This window comes from Rhipicephalus microplus, chromosome X, assembly GCF_043290135.1.
Source record: "Rhipicephalus microplus isolate Deutch F79 chromosome X, USDA_Rmic, whole genome shotgun sequence".
Classification (NCBI taxonomy): Eukaryota; Metazoa; Arthropoda; class Arachnida; order Ixodida; family Ixodidae; genus Rhipicephalus; species Rhipicephalus microplus.
In genome coordinates this window covers 347,305,578-347,320,982 of record NC_134710.1, presented here as the reverse complement: position 1 = coordinate 347,320,982, position 15,405 = coordinate 347,305,578, and the positions used below count along the sequence as shown (strand labels likewise).

The 15,405-nt window shown below is 41.1% G+C and overlaps 1 protein-coding gene across 1 annotated transcript in view; it reads left to right on the top strand.

The window, feature by feature from the left end:
* Positions 1-15,179, top strand: part of LOC119162009 (cytochrome P450 4c3-like) — a 45,054-nt gene extending 29,875 nt beyond the window's left edge. The window contains exons 8-10 of the mRNA XM_075879841.1: positions 2,885-2,951; positions 5,208-5,387; positions 10,146-15,179. Coding sequence (XP_075735956.1) covers positions 2,885-2,951; positions 5,208-5,387; positions 10,146-10,321 — 423 coding nt within the window. The 3' untranslated portion in view covers positions 10,322-15,179. The remainder of the gene's footprint in view (positions 1-2,884; positions 2,952-5,207; positions 5,388-10,145) is intronic.
* Positions 15,180-15,405: the final 226 nt, after the last annotated feature.

Genomic DNA, 15,405 nt, shown 5'->3' with positions numbered 1-15,405 from the left:
CTAACGTCCCTAAAATGAATATTAAAATCATCTTGTTGGATGGCTTCAGTGATTAAGCTACTACGGCGTACTTTTGTTATCCTTTTGAAGTTTATTGGCATCAATACAACAAAATGTTTTGTGACCGTAACAGTTGAGACTTCACAAAGGTAACAAAGAATTGGAGGCCATTCTTCTGGCACCCTTTTGCCTTCGTTTGCGGATTGGTCGCTTTATGAAAACAGTCTTTTTTTTAAAAAAAAAAGCAGTGTCTCTTAGAGAAAAGTATATCCCTCTAATCAAGATATTGGGGATTATGCGGAATCATTGGTTCACCAAATACCTCCGAAGGTTACGAAATAAAAAAAAGGCTAGACAAAAGCGCAAAGCGCAATAACTCGCCTTCGGCATGGAACAAATACGGTCTCTTTTTCGAAGCATATTGGGTGATTTTAGGAGAGGCTAACGATAAATACTACTCACATGATGTTTCATATCTGAACTCAAACACAATGCCCAGAAGTTTACACAGGCGCTTTCTCGTAGTAACGGATCGCGTCACATTTCGCTATGTGATAGTAATCAATTTCCTTTTAGTGAAAAGGAGTGAAAAGTCGCCTTTCTTACGCTATTCTCATCTATATTCACTACAGAAAATCATTGAAAGATTCCGCAAGTCAGTTATTCATATTACCAGTACATGAAATGCGCTGGTAATATCTTTTTCCGTAATTTTGTGATGCACCCCTTACTCAATCTCTCCATGGTGCCTGTGAAATTCCTTAAAATTGACGAAAAATGAGACCGACTGGACGCTGTGTAATGTGCCTAAAATAAAACATTGTTTATGGAGTGACATTTTCGTAAAATACTGCCTTCTAAACACAAGCGGAGGCGTCATGAAACGCAAATCAATGGACGTTTTCGACACCGTAACTGACTGAAATGCTGCCATTGCAATTTTTTCAAATGAAGATTAACCCTAAATTTTGATGGTAGGCCCAGCGCCTTGATATTACACGAGAGCTTAAGCTCCACGCGGGTTCCGTATAGAAATATTCGAAAGGACAGTCCCGCATTTTCATCGCATTTTCTAAGTACAGTGTGCACATATGATGTGCTCAACTGTAAATAACGTTTCTTGCAAATGAAACAATTGCTGTTCATTTTTACCAAGTTTGCTGTTATGACTAATATTTATAAGAAATGGCTATAATACCAATGGAGCTAGAGTAAAGCTTTCTTTTGAGCTGGTGTTTAAACGGGACACAAACGAAACCATCTGATTTTGAGATATATTCGAGGCAATGTTATGAAGGACAGAAACCAAGATTGAGATAGACTAACAAATATTCAGAGAACATTGGGATGATTTTTATGGTTAAGCGTGAGATTCGTAAACTTGCCAATCGACTGCCTAGGAACTTTCGGCAGCTAAGGAGAACAACTTGATTTCATTTAATGCTCAGGTTTTACTTTGTATATAACAGTTTTCTTCGAAGCACACACAGCACAAGAGTACACGTTGGTAATGATACAGCAAAATATAGGCATCGAAGGACAACCACCTCCACCATGTTATGACCCTATCACGCGTGGCTTCCTCCCATGCATGCCCTTTTGAAATGAGGGGTTATTGCAGAAATAGAGCATTCGCAGGTGGTATAGTCACTTCGCACATGGTACTGATACGACCATGGCACATGCTGCAGATATTGGTTTCACTAAATGGGGAACTAGATGGCGACGATGATGGGTGACACAAAAAAAATGCCACCCGGATATTTCCAAGGGGGGAACTCGAGTAAATGCGTCGCAAAGTGTTGAAGGTATCGCATGATTGTTGCGTATTTGGGTATGGTTTGGGAATTCCTAATTGTTATTTCGTTTTAATTATTCTTATTTATTCAAAGAAGCAGAGCCATTGCATTAAATGTCAAGCGAAAGCCAACCAAGGACGGCCTTGACTGAATTCCTAACGCACGATCAAATGCCTACACATATGAGGTGACCCTTGAACGGTTGTGCAGTGCAAGCAGTTGTTTTTTTTTTTTTACTAGCAGACGTTGCCGGCGTCGGCCGAGGCGAGAGAGGGGGAAAGGAGCGAAATTTTTGCTTTTGTTTTTTTAAGCTGGTATGAGACGCGAGCATGTGGCACGAGACGTGAGACGCGATCATGTACAGTGGGGATGTGGACGGTGCCACCACCAACGCCAAAGAGTGACTTCCTGGGACTAAGAAATGCTCCGCATTAAAAAAATTTTGGTAGAATATATCGATGAATAGGGCAACTATGGCTGAAACAAAAATTGAAGGAATTACATAACTGATCACAGGATGTATGACTGTTGCCGTCTTCAGAGAGCCCGATTTAACACTGGAAGCTTGAGAGTATCAATTACTCGGCCGTTAATCGGGCGACAATTTTCCTAAGAGAAGGTACCTATTAGACTAGCTTTCGTATGACTTTTATGCGAATTAGCGGCGGGTATCGTCTTCTGTGACCATCCCTAGGGAGTGTTCATGGCATCCCAAGTGTAGGGGATAACAGAGAGTGTGCCGAATTTCGCGGTGTTTCATGTGTTGATTCAACACATAAATACCACTTTCGCAATCATAACTTTTTTGGTTGCTCCAGAGAAAATTTACTGAAGCCTTCACCAAAGAGGCTTGCAGAAACTATTTTAATGAGCACTAAACTCACAGTTTACAATCATCGGCAAGTGAAATGTGTCGGGTCTTGCGCAAAATTTGTTTCTCTCGGTTATTTTCTGTGGATTAGTCGTATGTTTTTTTATCGCAAACTTTACCTCGTCGTTAACGGTAGCAACACGTTAGAAATCGGGCCATGAGCATTTTGTACCCTCAAACGAACTGCTATCTTATACTTGTTATTATTTTTTAGGAAGCCATGCGTCTTTTTCCTCCAATACCATTCATTGGAAGGGTCCTCGATGAAAGTATTAAGCTGGGTGAGTTTTCAATATCTTCTGTTAGATGTTCTTAAGATGCCTTTTTGTTTGTCATAGATCTGCCGCATTAGATCAGCATGTTTGGATCACCTATGTATTTATATGCAATTAAATGTTTTAGTAAGAATTGACATATAACCCTCACATCGCTGGTCACCTATGTGCTGCTGATCGTTCCCACTTTGCTGTTGTGCCAGCAGAGCCTTTTTACGCTCCTGTGGTACATATACTCCAATTTGTAATAAAATATTCTTATGGTTAAGGTACCGACCTCGGCCAGTGCTGCACTGCGAGAGGCTTTGGCATGCAAGTAGTGTAATTGCACCAGTTCTCATTAGGGTGTGCCTCCTAATCACACTCTGGTTCTCGCATGTAAAGTGTCAAATTTATCGAGAGTAGCGAAAAAAAAAAGCTCGATCCCTCCATTCTAGCAATCAGGAAGAAATTGTGTCGTTACAGTTTATAGTGGTTGTAAGGTTACTCTGCTTTGATATAGCATAGCTTACGCAATCTACATGATTTCTTTCATGAGCTCCATACTTTTGAAAGTCCACAGCCATGATTATATGTTGGTGATATAAATGTAGTTTGAACGCAAATGAAAAAAAAAGTGACACATATATATACAGAAGGGCAATGATTTGTTTCCGTATTACTCATTTTACTGAAGCAAAAAATAACTCCTAAAACGACTCTTTGGAATGAAAAGCCATATTCAGTTTATATACAGATACTGCAAATTGTATCGCGGTGTTCTGTTTGCCCAAAGACGTGTGGAATAAGAGCCGCATTCGAAGATTATTACAAAAGTTCGTTTGCCGCGGCTCGGCTTCAGGAGAATTTTGAAGAAAAAGATTAATTTCTTGCCCTTGGACCCCATTTACAAGCAGATGACTGACTGACTGTTGACGGGCCTATCACCAGAGAACAAATTATGTTTGCATTATTAACGCTACAGAAAAACAAAATACGCGGCCCAGTTGACAGTAGTAACAAAATACATAAACTCTAGCAACTTCTTATACCTTCTTTTGAAGTTTCTTAAAGAGGCTTATGAACGTGGTAAACTTCTTGCTTCTTTCTATCAAAGTTATGCAACATTAATCCCCCAAAGTACAGAATCTGAAGCATGAAAGAGTGTTAAAGGATATAGGTCTATATTGTTATGTAACGTTGACTCCATAATATTTGCAAAATCGGTGACAAATCGGCCACAGACGGTGATCGCTAAATCTTCAGGTCACCAGCAAACGAGTGAAACTCGAGGTCGCTCAGTACAGAGAAATATCTATATATCGCGGTCAGTTCCTGTGTTTATTGATGGAAGTGTCAACCAAGCAACTCTTCTTCGAATAGACCTTGCTAAGTCATTTCATAAGGTAGAGCATGCTTTATTTTTTTTTTTCAGCTCCTAAGACACCTGCAGCTGGGTGACGTACTTTACAATTACATTTGACTCTGTTATAAGAAGTGAACTACTAGGCTAATGGTAAACCACACACATACACATAAACATAAATAAAGCAGAGTTGAATTCATGTTTACGTCAGAAATGTCCGCTCTCGCCTTTGCTCTTTGCAATTTATCTGGAACCAATATGTTTATGCGTGCTTCTAAATTCTGGCATAAGAGGACGCCAATATGAGTCTGAGTAAGTTAAAGTTCTAGCTTATGCAGATGACATTGTCTTTTTTTTGCGTTAATAAACCCACCGTTCAAGGAGCAGTAAACACTTCTTTGCGTTTCTAGAAAGTGGCTAGCGCTAGCATAACTTTGATTAAAGTTGATAACTCAGTCTAGGCATGTGGGCCCAAACACCTTCGGTATTCTCAAATATCTATTGGAATGTGACTTCTATGCGGTATCTTCATGTGTCTCTCGATAACTATCGCAATGGCGGCCCACATTGAACCTTTGCGATAACAACGGTCCACTGAAAGTTGGCAACATGGCACGGAGGAGACCTTTCTGTTTTCGCGAGAGCGAAAGCGTGCAATACATTTCTTGCATCAAAGCTTATTTATGTTTCGCAGGTGCTGCACTGCTCTTTTGTGCACATTCACGAGATTCATAGGATTTGTGCTTGTTTTATTTAGTGCTTCTCATGGGGACCCATGTGGAGAGACATCCTTTTTCTTCCACTTGAAAAGAGTGGCCTCAGCCTGGTGTATCTGTTAGTGCGAAAGTTGGTGTTTCATTTTTTTTTACTCTCGTTACCCTGCGCACATATTATCGCTTCCTTCTTTTGTATTTCAGATGGCATTACGATTCCTAAAGGTACCACAGTGTTCATAAACATATTTGGTCTACACAGAAACAGCAATCACTTCGAAAAGCCCGAAGAATTCATACCTGCCAGGTTTTTAGATGGAGCTGACAAGAAGCGGCACCCTTTCGCATACATACCATTTTCAGCTGGTGCAAAGAATTGCATAGGTAAGATTGCACCCTACATACAGTGAACAATGAGGTTTTATTACGAATATGGTGGTGAAAGGTCAGGAACGAAATGTCATCTTTCTTTAGCTTATGTTCGTGCATTGATGAGGAAATAAAAGCATTTGGCTATGACCATCACCAAGCCAAATAGAACGGTGATCTCTTTCATTACCATTTTGTCATTATTTTAAAGCCTATTAGCACTACGGTAATACAGCCGACCAATCCTCTTATTAAGTGCATTCTATAGAAATCTTGGAATACTGCCGAGCTTGATAGTACATATATGAATGACCTAATCATACGGCAGAATGGTTCTTCGCGTACTTGTATGCAATTTTCATTAAACTTCATTAAGTGTCGCAGAACAGAGCTATAAGCCCATCAATGTTTACCAATATCAGATAATTAGAATCAATTCAAATTCAACAGATAGTATTCATTCCGTGATACATGATGCATGCAATAGCATTACGGCTGGATCAATGCACATTCATTAGATTGCATTCATTGCGTGATGCCTCATATGATAGGTTGATGCATGCATGCTCACCACGTATTCTACTTATTCAAAGAACCGAAAGAAGGAATTGGTCTCGGTGATTATAGAGCATTGTAGCTTGCATGTTTTCCGGAACCATAGACAAAAATGGATTTAAAGTACTTTTTTCAAATAAAGCAAAATAAACTTCGCATTGATAAGCTGTAATGGCTACGCCCCTCAGACAAAAGAAACGTGCGAACTAAGCCCGTTACGAAACCGTACTGAACAGTTGGATATTCAATCTTGTGTTAGCGAATACAATTGTGAAATTAACTACCCAACTCCACTGGCATCAATATGTCCGCGATTTTGAAAATGAGATCGATGTGTATTCAGGAAATTTGGCAAGCAAGTTTTCTAGTTTGAAGTGATAAGTACAATTTCGTACATATTTGGCAAAATGGCAGTGAAGTCATGCGTGTGCCGAACACTAACCGAGTGAATATTTTATTTAAAAATTCAGTGCCACATGTTAAGCGAATTTACAGGCATTTACCATATTTCGATATATGTAATCTTAGTGTGCTCTTTGTTTATGACCCTCTATGAGCGTTCACAATATAGTAAACACAAATAAGCTGGATATCCTGGTATGATGCAAGATTAACGTTTGAATATATCGTGTCTTTTTTGGAACATGTGTGCAATTACCTCTTTTTCGGTGACTTAGCAGGAGCACGTGTCGGTTCTTGAAAATCTTTCAGTCAACTCAATTACAACTATCTCACTCTGTAGCTGAAAGCCTGTTTTTAGTTGTGTTAGTGTAAGATAATACTCTTTTTCCGCTTTAGAGTAACATGAAGGCGCTTAAAGTTAAAAACTAAGTCCTATTAAGTTGTGTGTAGAAAGTGTATTTGAAATATTTGGCGAGACACAGAGAGAAAAATGCTGAAAATGAGCGGGCTGCTGGCCAAAGCTTGTGTTCCCCGCAAAGGCTCCTAAGCTAAGCTGGCGCACAAAACCGGATGCCGTCCAGAACCCCTGTTTCTAAACAGTGGCATGGTCTTTAGCAAATGCTGTTGCAGGCAAGGATAGGGTTATTGCTTTACGTAAAGAAATTATAAAGCTTTACAACGCGTAGCAGTGAGCTGTAGCGACTAAATTTGGTGACAGCAGCGAGATTTTATCACACTGTTGATTAGCGCTCATCAGGCACTCTATTCGTGCATAGCCTATGCTGCTTTGGTCTAAGAGGCAAGTGAAAGTGTTCTTATACGTCTCGAGAAGTTTAGTCTGGTGGACGTTAATTTGAATGCAAGCAGGTGAAATTCGCCGCAAACGTGGCGCCTGAATACCTGCTTTCGAATGACCTGCGCTTCTTTATAGCATATACCAACTTGAATTCAGGTTTGTCATTTACATGCTATGCCTGGTGAGGCTTCAGCCACTAGTTCAGCTACCCTCGCTTACCACCGTAATTTCCCTGAGAGCAGATTTTTTTCTCGTCTGCAGTTCCGGCTGCCTCTAATGAACGATATGCGGTAGGGGGAGGAACTCCGTACGATCGTACAGTCCGCGGTATTGCACGCACATTCGCATGTTGGGTGCCCGGCGGTGATTGCCGTCACGTCACCAGCAAGCTCGACGTAATTGCTCACAGTCGCCATATCAAATCATCGATGTGAAGGCATAATTGTCTCAGACATAGGGCATGTTTAGCAACTCCAAGTGTGGTCGCTGCAAATCTATTCATTTTATTTACAGCACACTAGGGTCACGAAAAACGATACAGGTGGGACACAATGTAGTAGCAAATGTCGATGCACAAGTGATGTAAGACACACAAGTTCAGATAAAAGTGAAATAAAGCAAACTTATCGGTATATCTTGAAGTATTTAAAAAACAGTGCAACCTATCCAGATAGCAAAATAAAACAGCTCAAAGGAGAGTGGTGCATACTATAGAATAAAAAAAAAGGCAAAGTAACCCCACTTCATTCTTCTAAACTTATTTCTCCCCAAATCGAGTACAAAGCATATAGCAACTGGACTTTAAAGAAAGGCTGGGCCTACACGGAACGCGCAGCACAGTCACTGCGACAGCTAGAAGAGCGGCCTTTAAGAGCCTTTTCTAAACACTCTTTAGAAAACTGCCAGAAGCACACTGCTGGGCACTCACTACGCCATAAATAATCATAATTTTTGTGTAGTAGGCCACCATTCACTATGCCATATTCCGTCATTCATTGGAGAAGCGTATGTTCGCTACGCTTTTGTTATAAATTTGGTGCAGTGACTGACGACGACGAAGAATTATGCCCGAAGTGGGTATGCACCACAGTTATTAGGAGATCAAGAACAAGTCTTCTATTGGGTTGGAACATTCTAGGACCCACTCTTAACGCGATTCGCATTGTGTGACCCCTAGCTGTTTCTTTGATGTTCTAAAACGCTTTATTACTCATATTTACGCAATTTCTTTCCGGACATCAAGCCTGCCTAAGGCCAGTTCAGACCGAGTTCCAAGTACTGGAATGGCTCAGTGGTAGAATACTGGGCTGGCACGCAGCGTACCCGGGTGTGAATTCAACTGCGCCAATAATGTTTTTTATTTACTGAGTTTTTTTAGGGATCTGGTTACGGGCAGCAGCGGCGGCGGCAGCGGACAACTGCGGCGCCGCGCGTGATCCATGTTCTGGTCTTATAACAGCTTTCGTTGTAAAAAAAGTAAAAAGCCTCTTTGAAATACGTCGGGTGCGTAGATACAGTATATGCAGATTGTGAAATAACAATGTGTTATAAGGCATGTAGTGAAAAATGACAAAGTACAAAAGTGAAAAAGAAAAAAAAGGTAAAAATCAATTGGTGATTTATTCTAGAAACACGTACCGCGCAGCTTCAGTTCCGCCTTTGTCAACTCCAGTTTGGATGCGGAGTAGCTTTGCCCTTATTACAATGAAAGCTGTTATGAGATCACAAGAAGGGCCACTTTTGCACCGTAGTTGTCCGCCACCGCCGGTGTCCGTAACCACTATCACACCAAGTGAAAAAAAAAGAAAACTCACAGAATAAAAATCATAAAGGACACAATGGGTTTCAAACCCGGGTCGCTGCGCACCAGCCAGTATCCTACCATTGAGGTACGCCGTTGCTCCGAAATCCGAGGCAAACGGACCCTAGGCACGCTTCATGTCGGAAAATGAGTCACTATAATGTACGTCGTAAAGTGCTTTAAAACGGCAAAGGAATAGCCAGGCATCACACAATGCGAATTTTTTCATGAGTGGGCCGTCAAATGGTACAACCCTATCACATTAACGCTAGGCGTAATTGTTCATCGTTGTCAGCCACAGAAGAAAAAAAAATTGCTCAAAATTTCTTGCAAGTGTCTAGCGGGTACTATTCTTCACTGAAAAATGAGGAAGCATGGCATAGAATCCCCTGAAGTGGGTGTGAGTCATACATATAGGTCATCATCGTCATCATCATCATCATGAATGCATCCCTTCTTCACAAAAACTACGATAGCTTACGGCGTAGTGGGTACCCTGAAAGTGTGCTTGTAGCATTTACCCAAACTGTTTCAAAAAAGCTCTCAAAAGCTGCTCTGCCAGCCTCTACTGTGACTGTGCAGCACGTTCCACGCAGGCCTGGTGGTTTTTGTTTTATTTACTCCCCTTATTTTGGCATCTGTCATCATGATCCGGAGGCGAAGTCATGATACAATTATGTGACATGCATTGGGTGTGGCTCGCTGCACAACACTAGGAAACAATCTACTCACTATGCGCTTACATAAAGTCTTTTAAATCGAAATAGTGTTATATCATTTAAAAACTTCAATAATGACCTAAATCAAATAGTGAAAAGGTATTAAAAGTACTTAGGTAAACAAAGAGCACTCAGAAGGCACTATTAGGTCTGTCTGTTAATAAAGTCCATATCACTTCACCCTTTCCCATTTAGAAAATATACTCTTCCTAAATAGCAGCTGACTACTGAAGTCTAGCTTTGTGGGTTGTTTTGCTTTTGCGTTGTATTATTTGGCACCGTTTTCCCACTTACTGCAGCCTGTCCCCCCTTGTATCACTCAAAACAAAGAAAACGAGTATAATGATTGTGGTTTACTCTAATGTTACCCTACTGAATAAGTAAATTATTATTTTGCTGCCATATCTAATCGCTTATCCGCTAACTTTAAGTATGCGTGCCCTTAATTATGCTGCTTACGCCACGCATGATGTCAGATATCTTCTTGCCTCCACCTGCAGGTCAGCGCTTCGCGTATCGCCAGGGCAAAGTCGTCTTGGCCAAGGTGCTTTTGCGGTACACCTTCAAGGCCAGCTGGCCTCTGGACAGGCTTAAACTGAGTACAGAAATGGTAACCAAGGTCAAGGGAGGACTCCGCGTCTGGGTGCGTCACAGGAAGCCCGGCCAGTACGCATGAACCTTCAAACACTTTGTAAACTGACAGGTGTGATCAATTTAACGCTCCTGTCACTGCCACTATTTGTGCGCGACCACGTGAACCATGACGAGAGGCCGCGCTTCAAGAGTGCTTTGCCGGCATGCGAAGTCTTGGACGGAGACCGAGACAACTGCTTTGCGAGCGAAAACGCAGCTGAGCGGAACAATGGCCAGGGAACTATAAGCGTGTCTCTTAGATACAAAAAAGGTAGTTTCACTGAACACAGTTTTCACGCAGAATGCTAGCGTATTTGGCGACGCCATTGCGACTACAAGACGGGCAACATTCGTCGGCGTAATCAGATAATTAGCATTATTAAGCCTTGTTTAGTGTTGTGTCTGAAGAACTTTAATACAAAAATCAAGGCCAACCTAAGAAAAAAATACAAGACTTGTTTTCACAGGATTGGTGTATTTTTCTACTATTTTATGTTCTTCTGATGCGTGCTGTGGAACCACAATCAGGCGAAGTTATGAGCTCGTCTTGGCCACATGGTGCACGTTGTGTTTGTTGTCATACGTTCACGATAATTACTGGTAAAACCTCTGAAATGTTAGGTTATTGAAAACAATTTTTTTCATTTGCTACAATTTATTCCTGGTAATATAGCTTGTATTGGAGGAAACTGTAATATAAATATACAACTCAGACTTCATTTTTTTGTTTTTTTTTCGGGAGGCTATGTAATGCCTACAACTGCAAGCACATAATTGGATACGAAAATCTGCTCGATGAGGAGGGCATAGATCTGTTTTAGTCCCTTGAATTGATTAATCACAGGGTATGCCTCGCCCAGTCCTGCTTTCTAGTGTCTTGTCCAGCTTTTTTATTTTGTTGTCCTTTTTGACGTTATACACTGCTCTGCAGTTTTGTACCCTTGGTCGTCTGACATCAAGCATCCCCTGATGCTGCCTTTGCTTCCATCGGCTCGCTTGTACGACCACTGATGCAAAGCGTAGTGTCTAAAAATACACATATACAACAAAGCATTGCTAATTGAAGGAAAAAAGTAAGGAAAGAGACCTCTTCTGGCCCACAGAGGAAGAATACTTGTCAAGCTGGAAAGTGACTACAGCGAAGCAAGCCTAGACGTCATGATAAAGAATAAATTTTGTCAAAGTGCAAGCGTTCTCTGTAAGCATGAGTAATCGCAGTCACATAAAGCAACGAGTCCCGACTTCTTACTTCACCTTGGCTTGTGAAGGGCTTCTTAAAAAACAAAAAAAAAGGTTTGCTTGAGAGACAATATCCACTCCTGCGTGCTCTCCTAAAGTGATGACGTCATAGTGTGCGAAAGCAATTAGACCTTCCGGCGCGTGACGTAGGCACCGCAGCGTTCTGAGGCAAGGAGGCCTCAGTCACCCCATTGTGTTAAATGAGCAAGGTTCACTTGTACACCGAGGACCATGAACAAAGCGAAGGAAGTTGGCAGATAACGGGAAGCACACGTGTGTGAGCCATGTGATTGCAACGTTTCGGAATGCGTGATATGAGCAGCGATATGCAGAAGGGAGGTGGCTTGAAGTACTAACCCTGCGAGTGACTCAAGTCTCTCCTATTTTTAGAGCACATTGAAAATTATCTATATTCAGGTGTAAGAAATACGTTGGTGATGTACTTTGGCGCACAACGCTTGAATAGCCCAATTACAACTCTAGGCAAAATTTTGCACAGAGTAAAAGCCATAGCACCGGCCCATGACCTCGCATTTGGTTCAATATTAACAAGTGAACAAGTTCAATATTAACAATATTAACAAATAGAAGTTTGTGTCATTGCCTATAGTAGTGGCTGTAAGTGTAGACGTGTAATATGTTTTCGTCTTTCTTATTCATTCCGTATTTTTTAATGAACTGCAAGCTACCTTTTATAGACCTCTAGTGGCATGCTCCAGTGAAAGTCGTCACATAACACAGCTATGGCGTTGCCGCCGACAGGCTATAGAGCTTTCGGCGTTACGCATATATGGCTCTCCTAATTTTTGCCAGAACCGATGCAGTTCTCAAACGAGCACACAGGCCTATGAGACCTATAGCCGACATAAGTACTCTGAGTGGCCCGCCATTTTTTGTTTGTTTTTTGGAAGAGGCAACGATTATCTTAATAGACACGAAGGACGCCTACTTTTTCATGGACAATATCAGCCGGGAGTCGCACTCTCAATCTTGGCAGCACAACATAGTAGCATCGTCGCGCGACGAGCGGAATAAGAAATCAAACAAGGGTAGAACACAGAGGTAAAGTTGTATGTTTATTCCTTCCTTGTTTAGCTTGTAGCAATAATATACGGCTATATTGGTTCGATGACAAATAAATTGAATCGGAACTGCCACTTCGGGAAACGTTGGCAGCTCGCGACTCAGTTCCGTGTCTGTTTCCAACGCTTCAAGTTAGCGCACTTCCTACAGTCATAAAACTGCTGCGTGTTATATCATACTGAGTTACATCACAGTCAAGAGCTAACTGGGAACGCCACGCGACTGCGTTCTCCCAACAGATGGAATGTATGAAATGTGGAACTGGTCCCACTTCATGAATTGTTTCACAAGAAAGAAGAAAATGACCATTTATACTTTTCAGAAGCTCGAGAATCGACGAACTGGTATTGAGCATTGAAACCCAGCAGCCATACTTGTAGGCACCTTTCAAAGTGTGCTAGATTTGCTTTTGAGCAGATTTGTTCATAGTCGATGTCAATCTTACATGTATGGGCAGTCTCAGTATAAAAAGCTTCGGTTGATCCACGCCGGCACCACCTACATTGTTACTAAGACGCGTATTGAAGGAACATGAAGAACCAAAGAATAGAGCTTTTCCTCTTACTTCGAATTTTCCTTCATAATGACTGGTAGCATTATGTGGCTCTGTTATCCCCTTTATTATAGATTAACTTACACGGAGCCACTGAATTTTTCAAGTGAACGGCCTAATGCACCATGTTTCGAGACATAGAAAAATGTGTATGAATTAATGCATTCATTCAAGTGATCATGCAGTCAGTTTCGAGGTATGCTGGAAAGAATTCTTGGCGTATGCGTCAACGTTTATAGAGGCATGGTTGTAAATTTCACCTGACCAATAATTATTGTGTATCCTGGTTGGCTCATGTAGCCGAGAAACTAGCGAATGGATTGTTTTTTTTTCTTCTTTTATTTTTCAAATGCAACGCCGATGTCACTGTCATCGTGACACGACATTACGGCTTTTCATACACCTACAAACAAAAACACATGCTGTATATATGGGAATAATGTGATCACATGTGCCATTGCAAGTGTTGTTTGCTTAAGATCACATAACCTTGGAAACCACTTTCAACTAAAAAATGCGCTATTTTTTCAAACAAAACTTCATCCCATGTATGTATGCATGAAGGCAAAGCGTTGCGGCACGTCATTATCGAAACATATCTTCGGTTTAGAAGGATAATATTAATCTGTATGATTATGAGGTTTCGCATCTCAAAAGCACGATAGGAGTATGAGAGACGCCGTAGTGGAGTTCTCCAAAACTTTTGACCAGCTGGGGTTCTTTAACCCACACCCAGATCTAAGCACAAGAGCTTGAAGCATTCTCGCCTCCATCAAAATTGCGGCCGTAATGGCCGGGATTAATCCCTGTGACCAGCAGGTAAGCAGCTGAGTGCCTTAGCCACTTGACTCGGTGGAGAAGGAAGTACACACTGTGCTTAAAGAAACAATACTTGCATGAGAAAGGAAAAGACAAGACGTGCATTGTGACAGGAAAGCTCTCTTGTGTTTCATGTTTATATTCACATTTCCGACTTATTGTCTATGTGGCCCTGCCTCGCTTTTGTTTCTTTCTTTAAACAAGCGTTTTGTGCTAGAATTTATTCCGTAACCAGCTTCATTATGGCGTGAAAACCTATTTTATGCGCCAAGTTATAATCGCGACCCGAAAGGAAAAGAAAGAGCATTAGATATGCGATGATAATATAAGTCACTTCGAAGCAAGAACTGCAGCGTACCCGTCCGCAACAAAAAAATGAGAGAAAAAGAAGCAATGCGCGTATATTTTCTTCGCTTGGCTATTTATTTGAAGTTTCCTCAAGTGTCCAGAAAATATATTGCTTTCCATTTTGGTCCATCCACTGCATTGTACTCAGAGGCAAACAGGAAATATGGCACAACTTTCTTCTCTTGCTATTCATTGCAATAAACCTAAGAAAACCGGAAACAATTGAAAAATGAGAAAATCGCTCGAGGTTTTTTGTGTACTGCGTGAGAACTTTGGCTTTATCATTAATTTTAACCTTGGGCTGAAGAATTTCTGGATGCCACGACAACTCCTGTCTTTATTGTTTCCCTCTTTTCCTGAAAGCGGCTTCAGTGAAAGGGGCATAAAGCTATTGGCTACATGGAACAACGGTAAAAGTGCTATATAAAGCGGTTTCGTTGATCAAGGTATGAATCTAAACCTGTATTTATTTGCCATACGCATGAATATTCGAGTGAAACGAAAGTCCCTGTTCAAGACCTTAAGGAAATGAAAGTTATTGCGAGGTGCTTAACGTTCACTACAACCTTCAGACATGTTTTTCGAGATATCTCGGCAATGACAACAATACTGATTAGGTTAACACGCAGGAAACTTCCGAGTTTTTGGTGCTCTTGATTGGTTTTCCTACCATTTTTTTACGTTTTCTTTTCTTAGTTCTTGACACGTGTTTGTTTCTGGTTGTGTGCCATCGATTATGGGAGTGCATACTTTCTTATATCACGTTCTTCATGATGACAGGGGAAGTCGGGAATGACGTACATGCGTGTTATGTATTTATCAGTGTTCGCTTTGAAATAAAATTTTCAGTTGCTAGTAAGCGCTGGTCTGTGTCCTCTCTGAGTGTGTGTATTTTTAGCGCTTGTTTCATCAGGAGCGATTTGTATACGTATTTAGAAGCGATCGATCATTACGAGTTATTTAAAAGCAGCTCAGTTGCTCTACTTAGTCATTTCTTAGTGACAATTCACACACAAAAAAAAGAGGTGAGGCGAACACGCAGATTTTCTCAGGGTATACTTAAGGCGTTCGTAATATGAAGGCAC